The 20674-nt window shown below is 39.3% G+C and overlaps 1 protein-coding gene across 2 annotated transcripts in view; it reads right to left on the bottom strand.

Annotated features, from left to right (window-relative positions):
- The window catches only part of cacna2d3a (calcium channel, voltage-dependent, alpha 2/delta subunit 3a), a 115798-nt gene extending 109269 nt beyond the window's left edge, over positions 1–6529 (bottom strand). Inside the window, exons 1-2 of one of the 2 annotated variants that reach the window (XM_069140524.1) lie at positions 6009–6529; positions 5552–5633 (exon numbers count right to left, since the gene is read on the bottom strand). In XM_069140524.1, the coding sequence (XP_068996625.1) occupies positions 5552–5633; positions 6009–6133 (207 nt within the window). In that variant the 5' untranslated portion in view covers positions 6134–6529. The remainder of the gene's footprint in view (positions 1–5551; positions 5634–6008) is intronic. The other variant, XM_069140525.1, reaches the window with a different exon arrangement.
- Between the last annotated feature and the right edge of the window lie 14145 nt (positions 6530–20674).

Genomic DNA, 20674 nt, shown 5'->3' with positions numbered 1-20674 from the left:
CACACACACACACACCTTTTTCTCCCCCCTCTCTGAGCAGTAAAGGAATCAAATTTAGCAAGATCATGCTTTGGTCAATGAGAACAAGAGAGGGAGCGAGAGGGAAGCAAGACGAGAGATGGGTGGGTGAGGGGAGGTTAGGGAAAGAGGGACAGTCATCAGTGCATACCCCCTCCCCTCACCTCATTGCCAGCCATGCTGAACCAAACCTGACAGCTATTCAATTTTCCCAAAACTAAATCTAATCTGCAGTCGTCTCCCCCTCACTGACACGCTGTTACACTGCAACGCCTCAGCCATCACCCACCCCTGGCAGCAGATTGGCGCCATCAAGCATACTTCCCCCTACACTTTGACACAGTCACAAACACAGACACAGACAAAGTCACCCATATTATTATGTTGCAAGGAAGGCAAATAGAGGGCAAAAAGAGAAATGAGTAAAACTGCTCTTCAAATGAAAAGTTAAACCAATTTTAGACCGCAAAAGTAATATAAAAATAAAATACTTTCTATTAATAAAAAAATATATATTTTTGACAATCAAGTGAAAGCTTAAATACAATAAACAGGATTTTACCAGGATTTTAGAAATACCAAAATTAACCCAAACCCCGTATGACATTTTTGACTTCTCACAGTCTATAAAATGTGCTGATATTACATTGTATCTCGCCATATATTTAACAGCTGATTCAGAGCATTGTCCAATAATAACTTTGGTGGAAAAGCACTGCATTCCTTAATTCTATATTACTTATTTGCCTAAAAAAAAAGCTAACTTTAAGTTCAATTTCAAAATACCACACAGAATTTGAGTGTATCTGTAGATTATAAAACCCTTCCTTAGATCAATGAAATTATTCCCTAAAAGTATGTATGTCCAGTACTGAGTTACCTTCTGTATGTGCACAATACTACAAAGACATTGTTCTGGTTTAGAGAAAATCCCCATAACCTTAACAAGTAACCTACTGCTAACATAAATAAAGTTTTCTTGACAAATATGTAAATAGAAATTGATGTCAGAAATACGAAGCACTTTCCCTTTTTGATTTCTCACATGGTAAGAAAATGCATGAATAAATGAATACGAAGTCAAATTAAACTGTAAATGCTGCTTAATATGAGTACTGAGCAGAAAATATAAAGCATTTTATCCACTCATACTGCAGTTCTGCACACAGCAACAGGCATTCTTCCACTGTTGTCTTCCAAATATAATTAATTCTCAATGAATGTGAAAAACTGAAATGCATAATCACTTCCATTTCAAAATCAGTCAATTAGTCACGCTCTTAAATCTGGTTAGTGTGACTAAAATACAGATTGAGAATAAAAATAGATGTGTTTTGGGTTTTTTTCTGAAACAGACAAACAGAAAACTGCTTTCTGTATAAATATTAATTCAGGTTTTTGTGAAACAAGTCTTGTAAAAAAGCCACAATCAAAATATACACACTGTTGTGTGTGAATCACTTAACTCATCATGTCTGAATAAATTATTTGAACTCTTGAGTTCAGAAGATTTTTTTAAAGAGCTGATTCCAAATAAACTGCATTGAGCAAATAACATGCAGTTTCTCTGCACTAATGTGAAAGATGCTAAACTAAACTAAAATAAAGTTTGATGGCATTTTAATTTAAAAAATATATATTTTTTTTCCTATTTTCAGAAAATGAGAAACTGGTAGATTTATTTTTAAGTGTATTAATTAGTTATTGATACTATTGATAATTATCCTATGTAAAGTTGAATCTGATCAGGAAAAGGAGGGGAAAAAATGGGAAATGACAAAAGCTTTGCTGAGTGTGTACTGCTAGGGTGGAGATGCTGACAACTGTGAGATAAAAACAAAGTCAGGAAAGTATATGTTTATCTTTCCTGACTTAAAAACTGAGTTTCAATTAAAAATGACATATTTGTTTTACATCACAAAAAAAGGGTACGGTAAAACAAATTGAGGGATCTGTTCTTTCTTTTGTTCCCTAATATTTTCTCTCGTTGCGGGTCTCTCCGTAAGCCTTTCGCCTCTTCACTTCACTGAACGACTTCACCACTGGTATTTATTTTTCATCCACCGTTTCTTTTTGAGGAACCACTCCACTCAGTCTTATTCAACTCATTCTTAAGGAATATTGTCAGAAGACATGTCAGTGGCTTGCGGCCGGCACTAAGCTCTTGGATAGGAAAAGAGAATGGTATGGCACCACTCTCTATAGGAAACCATACATGCACACACACCCACACACACACATACACACTCCTCTTTTCCGCCCAAGCAAATCGATTCCAGCAAAGTCTTGTCACACATCATTACGCCTTCCTATCATCCTCTGCTCTTTTACTCTGTCTATGTGCCTCTGTGTGAGAGAGATGGTGTGTGTCTGTGTGATTGAGCATGCTTTAAGTAGGTATGCAAACTTAACACACACACACTGCAAGCGTATACGCCTGCTGCCTTTTCCTCAGCCTCAGAAACAGCTTTAAAAATAGGAAAGCAGACGAGCACGGATAACTTTCAGATAGCCACAGTGGCAATCTCACTGACTGATCATTTTTCTTGTATCTTCCATTACTAAGAGACTTGAAGTTATTTCAGCGTGGCATAATGTCCCACTACTTTGATTCCAGAAAACATCAGTGAGGTGAAAACTAGCCCATCCAACAATGTCCTAGCAGACGCAGCCATCACAGTCAGGCTGGTTCGTATAGACAGGTTGCTCAATGATACATGAAATTAAAGATTTCAACAGAATAGCAGTGAAGAGGGTAAAACACACAGAGCTAATTCCAACTATCAGTGCGAGATGTTTAATGTGTCGCAAACAGAACTCTCCTCTCCTGTATATGGGTGTGAGTGTGTGTACACATACAGTGAATCTAAACAGTACATTATAAATATTTCTACATACGTTGATGAGTATACTGCTAACACAAGCAGAGACACACAAGCACACACACACACACACACACACACACACAAACTGTATGTCCTGACTGATATAACCTTGAAACAAGAGCTGTTTCCGATGGATATAGGAAGTAGGTGGTGGCGTGGGAAGAAACAAGGGATCAGGACAGGAGAGGAAAGAAGAGAGAGAGGTTTGGATGACAGAAGAAATCTGGTCTAAGAGGATTTAAAAAAAAATTTTACTTAATGTTGGTCAATACTCAATTTGTAAATTATTCAAAAAAAGTATTCATTTTATAATATTTAGATTAAAATGTATGTACTTTTAGATCCGTCTGGGAATAAAAAACACTAACCATTTCAAGTCAAAAATATATTTAGAATTGATGCCACAAACAGGTTTCCTTTTTCACTGAAATTACTAAAGCACTTTTATGACTTTATTTATAGAATATTAATTTAAGCCATTAGTGTATTTTGACTGACTCAATTAAAAAGAAATTGTATTGCATGGTTTTGTGTTATTAATTATGATTAACAACTCTTTCGCACTTTTTAAGAATATCTCTTATTAAAGATGATTAACTTTGAAGTCAAATCGAGCATCAAATTACTGCAGAGTCAACACAAAGGGGGTATCAAATTCAATTTGAATCATTTTACACAAATAAACAGTAGGTGCCACCATAGATGCCACACTTTCAAAAACATTAAAGAAATAACTACAAAATATAAAACCTGTTGAGCAACGAGTTTCTTTTTATGATACTTCTGTGCAAGCTTATTTAGGATTTGTGTCCTGTGTATATTTTTTTTTTACCAAAAGTCATTAGGCAAAATGTAACTTTCCACTAATTGGTCTATCTCCTTTTTTCCTTTGGTTTGATGAGAAAGATGGTGCATATTCATTGAATCAGAACCAGAGAAGCGGTGTGTGTGCGACTCATGCAGAGCTATTGTTATTTCCAGGGGAGTTTAGTTACGCTAGGGTCAGAGAGATAACTGAAGACAGATTCAGTCCATCTGTCCTCTGCCTAGGGGAAACATACACACACACACTCACACACAAACCTTGGTCTTTTCTCTTCAGTACCATCTCCCTCTCTATGTACAACAGTGTATATCCCTCATTCTTCTTGCCTATTTAAAAGCATATGTGCCCTCGAGGCATCTGTGGTCCCTCCTTAGCATCCCTGGACAAGAGCTACTGGACTGTACCAGACACACAACAAGGTCTCGCACACAGGATATTGGGACATGCTGGCAACGCTTGCAAGTAAATGCATGTGTCCATTTATACTGTACATTTGAATACTGTGAGAAGAGGGCACAGTGACTAACACTACACTTTGCATCAAAACAATTTGGTGGGAAAGATGCGCTTTTCCTACAAAAAGGTCTTCAGTCTTTTCTTTGCTCAATTAACCCTGCGGCCTTCATTTGCATTTCATAAGGAGGTCGTCACTCTGTGGGAGGGTTATCTTCTTTTGGAAGCAGAAAAAGATGAGAAGGGGGAAGAGTTTTTATCCTGTCAGAAAGATAACACCACTCATCTGCCTTATCAGCGGCTGATGAAATCCATGCATGTCTATGTGACTGTGTAACTGAATATGCAGTACGTGGTCATGTGCACGTGCAATATATGGGTGTGTCTGTGTGTGTGAGGGGATTCTGTATGCACTCGTGTATAAGGGACATGCGACAGTGTGACACCCAAGATCTCTGCATCCACTAGACCCCTGAACTGCTGGCCCCAAGGACAACACTGTCTGTGTGCCAACTGAGAGGTTACTTTCAGCTTGGCCTTTTATTCACTAATTATCCATTAGCCAGTTTTAACTCACCTCATCAACTGACCCTCCATTAGGAAAATTTGCATTACATCACACTCAAACCTTGCATCAATGCCACAAAGCAGAGCAGCACAAAAGGAGGCAAGGGGGTGTTTCAAATGTGAGGAACATTCAGTTGCTTAGCAAAGAAAAATTGCTCTTTTCTGAGGGTAAAATGTTGTGTGTGTGTGTGTGTGTGTGTGTGTGTGTGTGTGTGTGTGTGTGTGTGTGTGTGTGTGTGAGAGAGAGAGAACACATCTGCCTGAGTGCTTGACAATTGACACCAATCTAAATGGCACATGTTCCGAATAAGCTTTAAAATCTGTGCCTGCATAGTGAACATGCATTACCGATTCTCGAGGTCCTGCAGTTTAAGAGATGAGAAGTGACATTTATCTCGACTAACAAATTACTCAACACCAGTCATTTCCTCTCATAACCTGTTCTTTCATATCCGCACAGCGATTTTAAAAAGCTCTCAAAACGATATTTTTAAGCTTTTAAATAAACAGTTACTTTCCCCGCATTATCACATCATTTCAGCTTTGAAAAAAAAAAAAAAAAAAAAAAATGGAATACAGTGTGTACTCACACAACTACACTTAGGCTACACATTGTATACATTTTTAAAAACATACTTCACATTTCAAGGGCATTAGACAAAAATATATGTATCTGTTCTCACGTCTCTGACTTTGTATTTTGCATCGAGTGTGCACCTGTTCCTGAAATCGGAGTGCTGTTCCAGAGAGAACTTCAAATTTGACACCAAAAGAGTTGAATTCAGACAATAAACCAGCTCACCTTCTGCAGCAGCTGGGAGCCTGAGTACTTTGCTGAGATGGACTTCATCTCTCCACCAAATGCTGAAGCCCACAGCTTTACTCTGTAGGAAGACCACACATACAAATCGTGACCATAGACAAGAAAGAAGTGAAAAGGAAAATTAATAATTATAAAAATGTAACTGATATGCAACACCGTTGTTAATATGAAATACTTCTGAACTCTTAAATACTCTGCTTTTTTACTTAAATTGAAATATCAATTTATAATCTAGAATATATATTCAACACTTAAAAGGTGATAAAAAAAAAAAAAAAGAGAAAATATGGGGAGGGGGAACTGAAAAGCTATGGAAAAATTTCTGCTGTGGTTCATTATATCATATCTTTTTGGTGAGTCATACGACTGGGGTATTTCTAATCCTGTTTGGAAAGCACTTTAACGCGGCACCTTTGCGTAAAGGTAATCTACTTACACGGACGGAGGGATGCTTTGGTGGTTGCCTCCCACCCCAGTGACCCTGGTGCTCAGAGTTGAGAAAAGTAAAAGCAGCCACGTACACCACGCACTGGAGACCACACAGCTCCGATCCACCTGCATGTTGAGCGAAAATAACCCCCCAATACGCGCACAGTGCGAGTTTTTGGGCTATGCTGCCACCGTGGAGTTTTTTTTTTTCTCCCTCAGAGATCGAAATGTGAAAAGAAAAAGGGAAAAATGGAAGAAATGAAAAGTCACCTATGCTGACTGACTAAACCATTCATGGCAATATGTTGAGCTGATCAGCTGGTACGGGACGCGGATGAGCAACGCGCCTATGCAAACGGCAGGATCATCAGCTGAGTTATCCAAAGTGCTGCGGTGTGGCCCCGCTGACCGGCGCGGTGCACACGGTTAGACTCCCCGACGGAAAGTCGAGCTCGACTCCTCCGGCAGGGAGAGTCCGCTTGGTCGCTTTGATTGGCCGACCTCACCCACTGAGAACACAGAGTGGAGGTTTAGGGGGAACCGGGGAGATCATCAAACGATGCAGCGCACAAGAGCACGCCTACTCCTCTTGAGTGATGCGACTAGCCTCCTCTCTCACTTTCTCTCCACCTCTGTCTCTCTCGCTCATACACACACACACACACACACTCACACACACATTGTCTCCCTCCTCGTTCCTCTCAGAGGATAGGCTACTGAGGGTGCTGGTATTGTTGTTGTTGAATTACGCCATACTTGGGACTTGACCCACCCCCCCACTCAGAGACTCTAATACAGGGCTATAATAGCTAGCCTGTAGCTTTCATGTCAGATCAAGTCATGCACTGTATGCCCAGTTCACTGAAGCAGGAATTACTGCTAAAGTGCTGACCAAAGAAGGAGAACAGAAAAGAAAGTGCGTATGTAAAGACACAGTGGGAAGTGGAGATGTTCAGGAACAGAGTCAGTTATTCTGCATAAAAGCATGCCAATTAAATGCACTTTGCAGCAGTGATGTGGTACTGGCAGTGTGTGTGCATATGGGTTGTGAAAGAGGATGAGAGCCCCCAGGGCGAAGCACCCAAAGTGGTGGATTCTATTTCACACAGAGGGAAAGATTCTGGCAAAGGCGATCGACAATGACTGAATAGCCTGTCATTACCCTGGCTGAGGGGTTACTGTGTTGATTTGCGTGTCGACAAAAGACTCACCTTCATCATATACGTCTAACAGTGTGAAACATGCAGGCCTAGGTCAACCGACAACCATAGTGGGTAAAGACCTGTCTTTACGCCATCACATAAAGAAGTAGAGTTATATTTAGTTTCTTTTAGACTTTTATAACAAAAACAGAAGCGTGAGCATGAATACTGCAAATTAATGTTGAAGAAAGTGTCATTCTTGGTATTGATGCAACAACACTATAGTGGCCAAATCATGGTGACAGTCATGGTACACTACAATACATTCAGATACGTGGGAAGGTGGCAATAAAAAAGTGTTTCCTTTTTTCTGTAAACCTATAAAAATAAAAGGAAAATAGCTACGGTAGTTTATTTTTATTTCTGAATGGGAGTTTTTATACACAAGGCTAATGCCTACCTTGAGAGTTCCTGAAAGCAAAATGTTATTGTGTATAAGAACATGACTAAGCAAAGCAGGGCCATTCCACTTGACAGTACTATGTGATCTGAAAAATAGAAACTGCAGCAGGTGGAGTAAATTGCCAAATTAATGGTATAGTGATGAAAAATGCCTGTACAGTTAAGATCAAATTTGAAGTACTAGGACTGGAGCAGATGAGAATAATATATTTTTGCCCTCCTGGGTCTTACTTGTTATTTTTATCCCACTCTGGTCTTTTTTGCTTCTGTCCCTCCAGATCCATAACATTTCTCATCTTGTTTGAATTAGCATCTAATTATTTACAATGTTGACAACTATAAAGCAGTAATCCCCAAACTTTAGTACAATTTATTACAGACAAAAGTTCTGACATGCACACATTAACTTACAATGACGCAAAAATTAGTTGTTGTCAGGATCTCCACCTGTCCCTGGTTGTCGCTCCCTCTGTTTCTCTCAATCAACCTTTTCCTCATGTTTCCCGTCTTCTCCCGTTTGTTTTTGTCTGTCATGTGTTCTATGTTTTGGTCTGTGTTTAGAGGCTGTGGATTCATTCCACTGCCCACCTCCAGTCACCTCCCACTACCACACCTCATTCAGCTGGCACAGCTGGTTCTCATTCCAGCAATCACCACCTGACAGTATATCAACCCCGGTCCTGCACTCCATCTGCGTCAGTCCGTCCGATCATCTCACCTGATACCACGCTGCACTTCAGTAAGTCTGTTTGCTTGTTCTGCAATCCCAGTTCTGACCCCTGTCTGTCTCCTGCTTGCTGCAGTCCCACCAGTGTGCCTGTCTGCTACCCTGTGGTACTTACCTGCCGTCCAGTGTCGATCCATGAAGATCACCTGCACGAAGAAGCCATCCTGTGTCGGTCCACGGGAAACCACGCAGTCAACCCAGCCCGCTGTCCTGTGTCGGTCCACGGGAAACCACGTAGTCGCGCATGGCATTACAAATGAGCTTGATGATGTTGGATTCAGACTCCATATTGTTGATTTTAGCAAGCGGAACAAGTGGAATTGGGCTCCAAAGTCCAAAAAACAGTCAAGAGGTAAGTGACAACAGTTGACCTGACGGGTCAGATAAACTTGCCCAAGAGGAGGCAGAGTCTGAATTTGAGCCACACAGCGGTGCCACTTCGAGCAAGAGATGTAAATGTGTTCTTTTCAATTAAAAGAGAAGCCCAATGTTGTTATTTAGCCTCTCTGAGGCTATTGCATGGTTAAATCAGAATTTTATATTATGGAAAAAAATTGTTGGTATCAGCAGTGTGAAGTGATACTTGGGAAAATCAGATTTTGTACAGTGGTGGATGGCCAGAAGCGTTTGGGAACCTCTGCTATAGTGTTCATGCAGTAGGTGGGTCTAAGTATGGATACAAGTGGTGATTTTTAAATACAAAGTGGTCATGTGAAGGCTTCTGCACTGGAATACACTCATCTATGCTAATGTGACTACATTTCTTTAAAAGAAGCCTTTTATATAGCAGATTTTGTGAATCTCTAGTGAGCAAATAAGTGTGCATGTTGAAATGGCATAAAAAGTCAGATTGTTAGACATAATTATTGAACATACTGTTAGTTCTTCATGTATCCTATCTTCTTCCAAGGCTTGTTTCTTTCTATCTCGCCTCCTTTCACATAACACGGTATCACTTATTTCCCATGGGACCCATACAGCATCCTATTAGTCTCTCATGATTCCCAATCTATTGTTACAATATCTTCGAGTCATGACCCAAAAGACACTGCTTGTTTGGCAAAAGAATTATATTGTTCCAGTGATACGATTCATTAACATTAAAACAAAAATATTAGTTCTAGTAACTGGCGAGGAGACAAGCACTTTTTCCACATAATACCATGCACATCAGCTAGAGGCATGTCCCAAGAGATTTTCTGGATGGATGGGGCAGTGAGGTAGGAGGCTAAAGTCTGGATTAACAAGGGATTCATTTACACAGTATAGTCAACCTTGAAACCAAGAAAGACCATGCAGTCGCCACAGGGATGTGGTCATTAATGTGATGAGCAAGAACTGAAATCATTAGAGGGCATAAACAAAACAATACATTGATAGATTTACCTACTGAATAAACGACTGCACACACACACTTTACTTAAGGAAAAGAGAGAGGGGAAAAAAAAAAAAAAGCTTAATTACCCAGTCTTCCTTTCTATATTTTTACAGGCCTGCTACATCCCATTTCTCTTCTCACCCTCCACTTCCTCTGTTCTCAAGGCTGTAATCACACCTGATTTTGCAGAGTGCACAACAGAGGTAGGTATTCGGGTTGTACCTGACATTACAGGACAGAAGAGAGAAACATTCTGACATCTGCAATTGTAAAGTTCTTTTTACATCCAATAGTGCCAGCTTTTATTTCTGTCTACACCCTCCAATATGAATTGTACAGGAACGCTAAGCTATTTTTTTCTAATGAAATAGTAAAGACTTTGTCCATAAAAGCATGTTTTTGTCTTTTTTAGCCCCTATAGTTGAACAGATTTTATTACCGTTTTTAAATAGTAGCTAGGAGCCCCGTCTCACGACTAAGAAATTATTACTGTGGTTGCATTCAACAGCTAATATATGCTTTGTGTTATTGTAGTTTCAATGTGTTTACAAACATTTCAAAAGATAATAAATTCCCGTTGACAGTACTGAAACCAATATGCAAAGGACTAAATTACTCTGAAATATGTCATACAAACATACATGGCACAAGGACCAGTGTGAAAGCTTCAAAATTGCAGCAACGTTTCCTTTTCTACGGTCCCTAGTCCCTGACCTCAGGGCTACCTGCTATTCTGTATCTTGAGTAGCTCATTAGCACCAAGGTCAATTCTGCATATAATTAAAGAATCACTGATCAGTGGAAAAAGGTTAGGCATATTGTCATGATTGACCTGAATGCGCTGATATTTCAGTGAGCTGCAGCACACACAAATTCCCTTTTTTAAAACAGCGCTCTGCCAAGAAGCAGGTTTTATACTGGTTTACCCTGACACTTTTTACCGACCAACACTTGGGTGGTATATTAGCACTGGGGTGACAGGTGTGAGTCAGAAAGGCATAAATAGTGCCTAGATGAAACAATACATGTTTTTAGGGAATTGCACCTCTTACAAACCACTGTTCTTTGGTCACATTAATCAGACAACTGCCAGCATTACATCCGCAATCCCCATTAGAAAATCTAGTCAGTCAACATCTACTTTCTCCATTGTGTTAATTAACACAATGAGGATGTTATACTTCACACATTGAGGTATCATTGAGCCACAGTATCCCTGTCTAGACTGGTTTGTAGTTACGCTGGAAGGCAGGAGGCAGCAGATTGCGTCTGTGTTTGAGCATCGGTGTTTTTATCCGTGTGGACAGTGATGGGCTTCGTCCCATTAGTGCCTGTGAATTGCAAAGCACACCATAAATAATTCTTTTTTTACCAGACTCAGAACTCACCTTGTTCCAGAAATACTTCCCTTAAATTCAATAAATAATGAGATGCCAAAGACTTTCCTCCATCAGCACTGGCAGAGACACAGACAACTGTACTTGATGAGACAGAGCACAGCTGCCCCTGGAATATGCACTGTCACGGATCAAAATATCCACTGCATGCAAGATTCATGGGCCTGGAAAACAAGGACAAAATGCGCCAAACTCACTGTGGTGAACAGCAGGGGGCGGTGACTGCCTCAATGTAAGTGATGTGTGCTTCTGCCTGGCACGTCACATGTGAAACCGACACGAGGGAAAATTAATGATTACTGGGCTTTCCTCCTTTACTGGAAAATGTGTCCTTGAATTAAACACTTGATCTCCAATGTTGGCAAAGGCTGACTGTGCTTACACCGGTAAATTATTTGAAAAGGAAGGTTAGAGTAGACGGAAAGCGAGCGAAGGCTTTTGGGAGAAATCATCTTCAGTACTTGCCGCCAGCGTACAGTATACCAAGCTGAATAGATGATTAAAAAGCTTGGAGATTGCTTGGACTCTTTAAAGGTTGCCTCCAGCGATGGTGAAAGGTAGCTTAATTTTCAAAACTAGCATCTGCTCTTTAGAAAATTGCTGTGGAAGTTTAGATGCCATTTAAACACATTTAGAGAAAGTGAGAAAGTTTTTCATTTCAGGGTAAAATTCTGTCGCATTTATGAAGCTGCTCGTTACTTATTATATGACATTTAAAATATTTACAGAGGTATTTCCCTGATAACCAAAGCAACAACAAAAAATAGATTTCCTGTATAAATGCATCGAATATACTTTATTTATTTATTTATTTTTAATAAAAGTAGGTTGGATAAATGGTGCCAGAGACTATCCATCATGTTGTTGATGTTCCCTTTTTTTTGTTTTAAATTTTTCCACCAGAGAATTTCTGCATAGGTGGCCTGAGGCATGAGCAGAATGCATTTAGCAGATGCTGACAGCCTTAAAGCCTCTCTTATAAACTCTATTCAATTTACTTAAATAATTGAGGCATGTGAATTAATCAACGTTATGATTTTTGTTTTACGGTTTTATGTTGCACTCTATTAAACATTACTCAACAGGTATTATTTGTCAAAATCACTTTCTGCTATAAGCTCATGTACAGACGGCAGATAAAGAGGAGTCACAGACCTTCCCTGTTCTTCTATCCAGTGTCTTCTGACAAGCGGTCAATATTGAAAGAAAGAAACAGCTGGTTCAGCACAAAAAAGAGAAAAGAGTGGGAAATAAAGAGGCAAAGATGTCCTGTGAAAAGCAGGAGGAGAAGAAGACAGTGAAGAGAGTGCTTTAGGCTTTCTTAAAAGGGCACTGAAGATAAAATTGTTAAAGAAAAAAAATCTACAGAATGGGATGCATATTAGTGAACATAATTGTGTTTAAAAGCAATTATACAGTAGTCATTTCCTTTGCTCAGAGATAAGAATCAGAATATTGAGCCATTTATAAATGAGAAATGAGCTGATGGAAAACTGAGTCGCATCATGACCGACGGAGAAGGGTGGTGTTCGTGTCCCACAATACACTATAGTTAACTGGGAACATCATGAAACCAAAAATCACTGACAAACTATTTTGTTAAATCTCTGGAGAATCTAGGGGCTTTCTATCTGTTTCTAACTCATCCGCTGACGTCTTTGGACAGAGAGTACAGTAATTGTATTTCTGACTGTGAACCACGCTGGGCAGAAAAAGAGGATGTTTGGTAGTCACACTGACCATGACCTTTGCGTATGCTGTAAGGCAACCAGATTTAATGTAGCTCTCCACCACCAAAGCGTCTTGCAGCTACATGAACCTCAATTAGCCAAGTAATTAAGTCATATCTGAAAACAATGGAGCATCTGTGTGAGGAGGGATGGAGATGGTCAGAGAGGAGATGAAAGAAGCACAGAGGAGCAATCAAATAGTTCAGTGACTGCTCCCGTTGTGCAAGACCGTGACGTGCACACAGGCGGGGGAAGATATAACCTTCCAGAGTAAGTATTCCAAGTTACATCACTGGATCGACATCCACACCTGTGCTACAAGCATTGTCGTAACCACTGGTACGTGTAACATTTGCAATTTCACCAAGGACCTGAAACTTGAGTGAAGTGGGAAAAGCCAATTTGTGGAAGGGAAAGAAGTCACAGGGAGCTAAATTCAGTGAGGATGAGGGGTTGAGAGAGACGATTGTGTAGTTGTGGGTGAGAAACTTGAATGTTTACAATGCACAGTGAGCGGGAATTTTGTCTTGATGTAAAACCCAAGTGCCATCGTTCCACAGATCAGGTTGTTTGCACTAAATGTTTTCCCTGAGCAGCTTAGGACATCACAGCAGCACCTGATTATGCTCTTGACCTGATGTGCTTTCTTTGGCCTTGGTCTTCCTGAGCCTCTTGAAACACAAATGTCACTCAAAACAACTACACTGGTTTTATTGCCATAGGCTTTCGGAAGCATTTCATGGGTCTTTATTGCTGATTAGATTTGACACTAAAAATGTTATGCAGTCTCTCCCCATGTCCATGTTAAAATCGCAAAGGCACGTGTACGAGTGGTCACAAAAACGTGCGTAACAGAGGTGCTGATGTTGATCAAGCGACATAACTTGGAATACTTACTCGTGAAAGTTATTGCTTCCACGGCGTTACTGTGCTGCGCTCCATTCATGCCCAAGAGCATCAGTCTCTGAACTTTTTAATTGTCCCTCATAGGGAGATGAAAAAAACAATCATGCTGGAGGACAAAAGTGCACAGAAGACACAGAGAGAATGGAAGACACAGCCATCTGCTTTTAAAAGGCTAAAATATAAATGAGAGAAAGAAGGTGCAAAAGAAAGGCCCATAAATTGAAGGCAAGTGGGGCACCGCATGACAGAGGAAGAAAAAGAGGAAAATTTGTCAGGTAATACAATCTAGTATTAAAGAGCCTGTCTTGTTTGAAATCAGTGAGTGTTACCCTGATGACAAATCAGCATGACTCAGCAGACTTTGGGATTGTGAAGAAATGCAAAAGTCATGCTGACATCTCAGTGCTAACCCCATAAAATTACTTTGTACATATTTTGGCATGAATTCTTAATGTTTGTCAACATGTCCCTATTCTTCTGTTTTTTATGTCATTAAAACTGCAAACCGGAAACAATAAAAGCTAAACATTTGGAAGTATATCATGCAAATTCAGGGAGTTTTAAACACTTAAGAAAGCATTACATCACATCTGATGATATGGCACAGGAATTTCTGTATTCGTGTGTGTAAACAGGTATGCATGCACAATCATCCATCCAGTCTGACTCCTTTTTGCTTCTCCTTGACTGTCATGTCTGCACGGTTGGTCTCCTGAGAGGGCCAAAGCCCCACATGCAGCGTCCTCACACTGGGCTTGTGTTCAGATGCAAAGCAAACAAACAGAAAGTAGGGACTTTGCTGCATGTGAGACGAACACACATCTTCCAAAACGACAGTAATACTAAAAGCACTATGACGACATGCATAATTAAAGACTCTCTACCTAAAAATAGATGACTAGGAAAGAGAGAGTACAGAAACAAGAGATGAGTGAGAAATGGGAGATGGAGCAGAGAGGGATGTCCATGGCAATAATAAAGTTAAAAAATATCCAATGCACAAAATGTCTGACTTTTGTATTAGAGAGTAAACTTGTCAATTTTCTTTTCCATCTTCAAACAAACAGTGTGAAATGACTCAAGCAGCTGTCTGATTGCCTAAAAGAAAAGATTTGATGGGAGAAGCGGCTTCATTATTTGAATAAATAACAGGCAGTTGCACAATGTGTCTGTGATATTTGTATTGTTTTGTGAAGCAGATTAAAAATGGTGCTAAAAGTGTGACATTACATTCACAACATGCTCGCAAGTGATTTGCCCAGAGCGTCCCATTCCATTTTACATTCCCCAGCCACTTCAATTAAAGAAAAAAAACACCTTGGTGTTAAAAGTCCTCTTCTAAGCCCCAGTATTCTCTCTCTCTCCCCTTTATTTCCCCCCTCCTACCGTCATCAGCTTATTTCAGATATGCAATCTCCTTTTTATCTTTTTTTCTTGTGTCTCATTGGCCCTGCCTCAGTGCACCTTATTAAAATGTATATTTTCAAATTATTCTTCAAAGGCGAACTGTTTGCCTAGAGAACCAAAGCCATGCCTCATGTTACAGGAAATTACAGCGAGAACGAGCATAGCCAGATAGCCCATGTCTTTCTTCTTGTCTGCTTCCTCTGTATTGGTTTGCAAACGCTGTGCAACACAACTGCAAAAATCAAGTGAGTAAACACTGAATACTTTCAGTCATTACTGGTTATTCACATTCTGAAATGCAGCCCATTCACTTGGCACAACTGTGAAGGCAACCTATTTTCAGCCTTTAATAACAACAAATATTTATCTCTGAAGCCCTCTGTCTGCACCCAAAAAAAATACATGTGTTTTTTTTAATTTTTTATAAAACAGCCGCACATCTTTAAACAAAATGACTGAGCTACTGTAGAGCACCGCATACTGAACTCCTCTGATCCACCCTTGGACTGTTTGTTTGTTTAAGCCCCATAGTCTAGGCTGTTTTGTTGATAACCAACTCATTTGCAATGATAACATGCCCAAGAGGCTAAAATGAGGCCATTCACTGCGGCTGTGCTGATAGAGGAGGAACTCAGAGGCTGTGATTGGCTTGACTGTGATGTTCAATTAATAGTCGACTCACCGAGTCCTCACGCACATCAAAGTGCCCCATTGGGCCAAATCAATGATTGACAGAGCAGAATAATCCCAGGCACTTAAGGGCTGAGCCATATTATCTTTTAACTATTTACCAAGGTGGACACACCGACAAGGAATACACAAAGAAAAGTGGAAGAACGGACATGTTGAAGAATACAGGAGGAAGAGGGAGGAAGAGTGTTGTCTTCTGCCGGTCTTATTTCAAACAGGACTCTGCCATCCAGGTCGGGCCCCAGCAAGATGTGTGAGAAGCGTATAAACAGTGATTCACAAAAAAGGTCCAACTTTACCTACCTGCCATCCTTAGTGTCATGTGCGCCCAGAATGAAAAGCAGCTTAGACAGTGGGACCCCGCCACACTTTGGCTGCAACAAAGGAGTTGTGCGGAGTACCCCGTGGGCCTGTGCTTTCTGGCTGGCAGCTTTACATATAAAACAGGCGGGCCTATCTGTCTCTGCACAGGCTGCGGCCACAAAGTCCGAATCCCCGGCTTTGAGCACTCCGAGGATCCTCGCTCTGGAGTTCTGCACAGGGAGAGATTAACAACAAACACTAAACATGTCTCCACTGTTCATGTCTCAGAAAAGGAGGGAAATTGTGAATCACCGAGAAGTTTGAAAGATTCACTGTCAACAAAAAACATCTTTGGCCCTGTTCTTCAAAGTTGATGAATCTTTGTTATTCCTCTTTAAATATTTTTGGACAATATTTTTTCACTTTAATAAGAATCAGAAGCCCTGTCATGTTGCATAGTACTGTCATTCAAATTAATATGGAGACTGAGCAATGAGTTACTGTCTCTGAAAGGAGGTACTCTGCAGCAAAAAAAAAAAAAAAACGGCTTTCATAAAGAGTCATAGTTGGTTTAAATCTTTATGCATTTCAATTTATTAATTATAGCAGTTTTCAAAAAACTCTGACACAAGTCAACACTGACATCTAGAGCATTCTATGTGAAGTTACACTTTATAAAAACTGACGTGAGGAATATCCAAATATAGTCATGGAAATTGTTTTTTTTTGTTTTGTTTTTTTTCATATTTGGACAAGCAGACATTTGATCTTCTTTAATACAGTGCCTACAGATAAAGATGATATAGCGTACTTCGATACAACCACAAGGAAAATTTGCTTTTTCAATAATGTATTCAATAAAAATATCAATAACTATAATTAATATTTTTTTGTGGAATAAGTAAGTGCAACTTTGGCCTTAAATAACTTGTAAGCATTTTGCATAATTGTCTGGTGTTCTTGGGGTCCCTGATTCAAAGAGGATCGAATGTTTGCTTGTCCAAATATATTTCATAAATACATTTCACTCATTGTTGAAAAAAAACAAATTTAGCGATGAATTCTGAGCATTAAATTTAACTCTCCGAGGGCTCGGTCCTTAAAGGGCAGACAAACATTTGACAATAATCTTCCACACTAATGTCTGAGAAAATAAACAAACTGATGTTGTGCTTTTGAATTCTCTATTTAGGTACTATATCTATCCAATAGACATATAAACTGACAAAAACTTGCTTTTGATGGAAAAGCTTTATGAAATGTGTTATAACATGTCAACATATTGATCTACAGATGAAAATGTTAAGGAATTTCAACACAGATATATGTTCAGGAAAATATCATAATATTTGTCTTCAAATTACATGCCACGTACATGTCATGTAATATCCTGTAGAGTGCACCCGTTCCCAGAGCTATCCTGACCTCTAGTGGATATATTATAGAATAGCATACAAAGCACGTTCATTACAGTGAAACACTCAATCATATTGTTCCTCGTTCTGTATCAGTGTATCAGCTGACATGCCTGTTTGGTACGGTACATCTCCGTAACCTAAAAGCCAAAAGTATCTCTGCTGCTCATCATAAATTCTAAAGTATTAGACCACATCGAGAATCATATTTACATGTAAACCTGGAAACAACTGAAAGGTTTGGGGATTTAGAAACATAAAAAAAAAAAAAAAACACCACGAAGCTGTAAAATGAAGACATATTTCATATGCAGTATATTTCTAGGCCCAAAATCTAATTTAAGCTAATTTGTTGCATTAACCACGTTAACTCCTTTGGACAAAAGGTCAGATTTCCTTGGTTTTATCCATCCATTGAAGCAGCTTTTAGTTAACACTCAGATATCAACACATCATTGGATGGTTGAAGTAAATTAACTTGAGGCTACTGTTCACTAACTGCAAAAACATAGCTGAGCTTAAAGTTTCCTGAAACTTTCTGAAACTGTGAAGATGCTGTTTATGATTAAAAAAAAATTACTTAAGAAAATAACAATAATGATTGAGATATCTTGTAATTTTGGCTGTTTGGCCTCTGTCTCAAATGCATTACATTCATACAAATGTAATGTGAAGGATTTTTCCAGCAGATGTCGCTGTTCTTCCATTTTCAATGCTGTAAAACACCACCTGCATTCCCTCATCACTACCATACAGACAGTGATGTGCATGTTTCATGGAAATGCAGACCTCACCTACTCCATTAAAACAATATCTATGACAATTCAGATGCAGTGAGATTGTTATAAATATAACAGAGAACATTTCCACGGGTTTGGGTTACAGTGAGGCACTACAAAATGACAAAGTGAGGCTTGAGGTCTAACAAGCCATCTGTCTGTGCAGGAAATATTATATCATTCTGGCCATCTGTGATAAAGTATCTTTGAAGATAAAACCCACAGTTTAAAAATCTAATGACATTTTGATTGTTTCTGTATGGTTTGTGTACAAGGGGGTTTATGTGGCTGGATCACAGACTGTGCCTAATGCCAAGTAAGTCCTGCCCACAGCTAAAGACAAAATAACCAGACATTATAATGATTTGGCAGGCCTACTGTTCATAACATTATCATTATCTTTATTAGGTTAATCTGTGACAATAAATAATCTGACCTCTATCATTGTTTAACACTGAGCACGTTTTATCAAACTCAGTATTAGTAGCATTTCCTTGATACATTTTGTCTGGGATTTACAGGGTTATGTTTATACTGTATTATAGATCATATTTTTAATTTGATATGTTTCACAATGTGTTTTTAAGCATCACTTGGAATTTTAGATAGGCTAGTTGTAATACAACTTTTAAATGCAGATATATGAGGTGTCTGCGAAGGTTGATCGAATCGAGTAAGTACTGATAAAACCATTTGAATCCTATTTAAACTTTGATTTGAGTTTTCATGACTGACTGTTAAGGGATGTATGCATTATTCGGCAGGACAGATTGTTTCGGTAGAGTGATGCATCACTATTTTTTCAGCTTTAGATTGACATAAAATGTATGAAATTCACACTGTCGAGACAAAAACGTGCACAAGTTCTCGGCGGGCATATCGCAGACTGCAAACAGCAACCTGATTCCAACCACTAATGGCAATTGAGCAAGCTAAAAAGATACCATAACTATGTAAGACAGCTTTTATAGTTACCTCTGGCGATGTTCTTTTGGACGACGCTAAAATCCATCCATTAAAGTCCTGGGAGACGTTCCTCACTGCCGTGTGTGAATGTGTCTTTACTTAATTCATGTCCTCGAGATTATAAACACATCCCTTCAAACAGGCATTTTTCCAGACGCCTTCAAAACAGCTGTTGTAAAACCGTTACTAAAGAAACCCAACCTTGATGTCAATGCATTGACCAGCTATAGGCTGATATCCAACCTTCGATTTATGAGTAAGATACTTGAAAAGAAAGTTTCAGTGTAAATAAACTCCTTTCTTAAAGAAAAAAACATTGAAACAGCATATTGCAGCACTTACAAAAATAATCAGGGACCCCAACTAAAGTCTGATGAAAATAAGGTCTCAGTTCTGATCCTCTTAGACCTGAGCCTTTGATACGATTGACCATGATATTCTGATCAATCGTCTGGAGAAGTTGGTTGGTCCGTCCGACAGTGTCTTAAACTGGTTCAAAACATACATCAAAGGGAGGAATTTCCTAAAATTAAACCAGGATAAAACAGAAATCCTCCTAGTGGGCCCGAAAACAAAAAGATAAAAATCGTAGAAAACGATCTGGGACCACTAACTCCGTGGATAAGATCAGAGGCAACAAGTCTCGGTGTAATCTTAGACTCTGATCTAAGTTTCAAGGCCCGCATTAACAAGGTGATGAAAACTTATTTTTTTCCACCTTAGAAACAGTCAAGGTTTATAAATCAGACAAATGCCGAAAAGTTGATTCATGCCTTCATTTTTTGCCAACTGGACTACTGTGATGCACTTTTTATTGGCCTACCAAAGAAAACAACAGATAGACTTCAGCTCTTCCAAAACTCTGCAGCTGAAGTGTTAACCAGAACCAAGAGGAGACACATTAGTTCAGTTCTGGCTGCTCTGCACTGGGTGTCTGTAACACACAGGATTGACTTTAAGGTCCTCCTTCTCACACACAAAGCTCTGAATGGGCTCGGACCGAGTTAGACCTCTAACTCTCTGGTGAACTATGAGCCTTCGAGAACACTGAGATCATCTGCTGCTGGTTTATTGGAGGTTCTCAGCAACAGCCGAAAGAAAATTGAGAATTCAGCTTTTTGTCAACTACACTCCAAAGCTGTGGAACAAACTACCGGCAGATATCAGGGAAGCTAGCTCAGTTAATAATTTTAAAAGAAAGCTCAAAACATATTTCTTTACATTAGTCTGTAACCAGCCACTCTTGAATCTCTCTTGCACTTGCCTGCACTTGAACTACCACGCCTTTAAAATGGGTATTGCTTATTTTATATATTAACTCTATTTATGTTTAATTTTATATATTTTATAACTACGTTTTTATTAGTATAT

This window comes from Embiotoca jacksoni, unplaced genomic scaffold (genome assembly GCF_022577435.1).
Source record: "Embiotoca jacksoni isolate LCO1_2020_lvr unplaced genomic scaffold, fEmbJac1.0.p SCAF_9, whole genome shotgun sequence".
Classification (NCBI taxonomy): Eukaryota; Metazoa; Chordata; class Actinopteri; family Embiotocidae; genus Embiotoca; species Embiotoca jacksoni.
The sequence above is the reverse complement of the archived record's forward strand: the minus strand, read 5'-3'. Positions and strand labels throughout refer to the sequence as shown.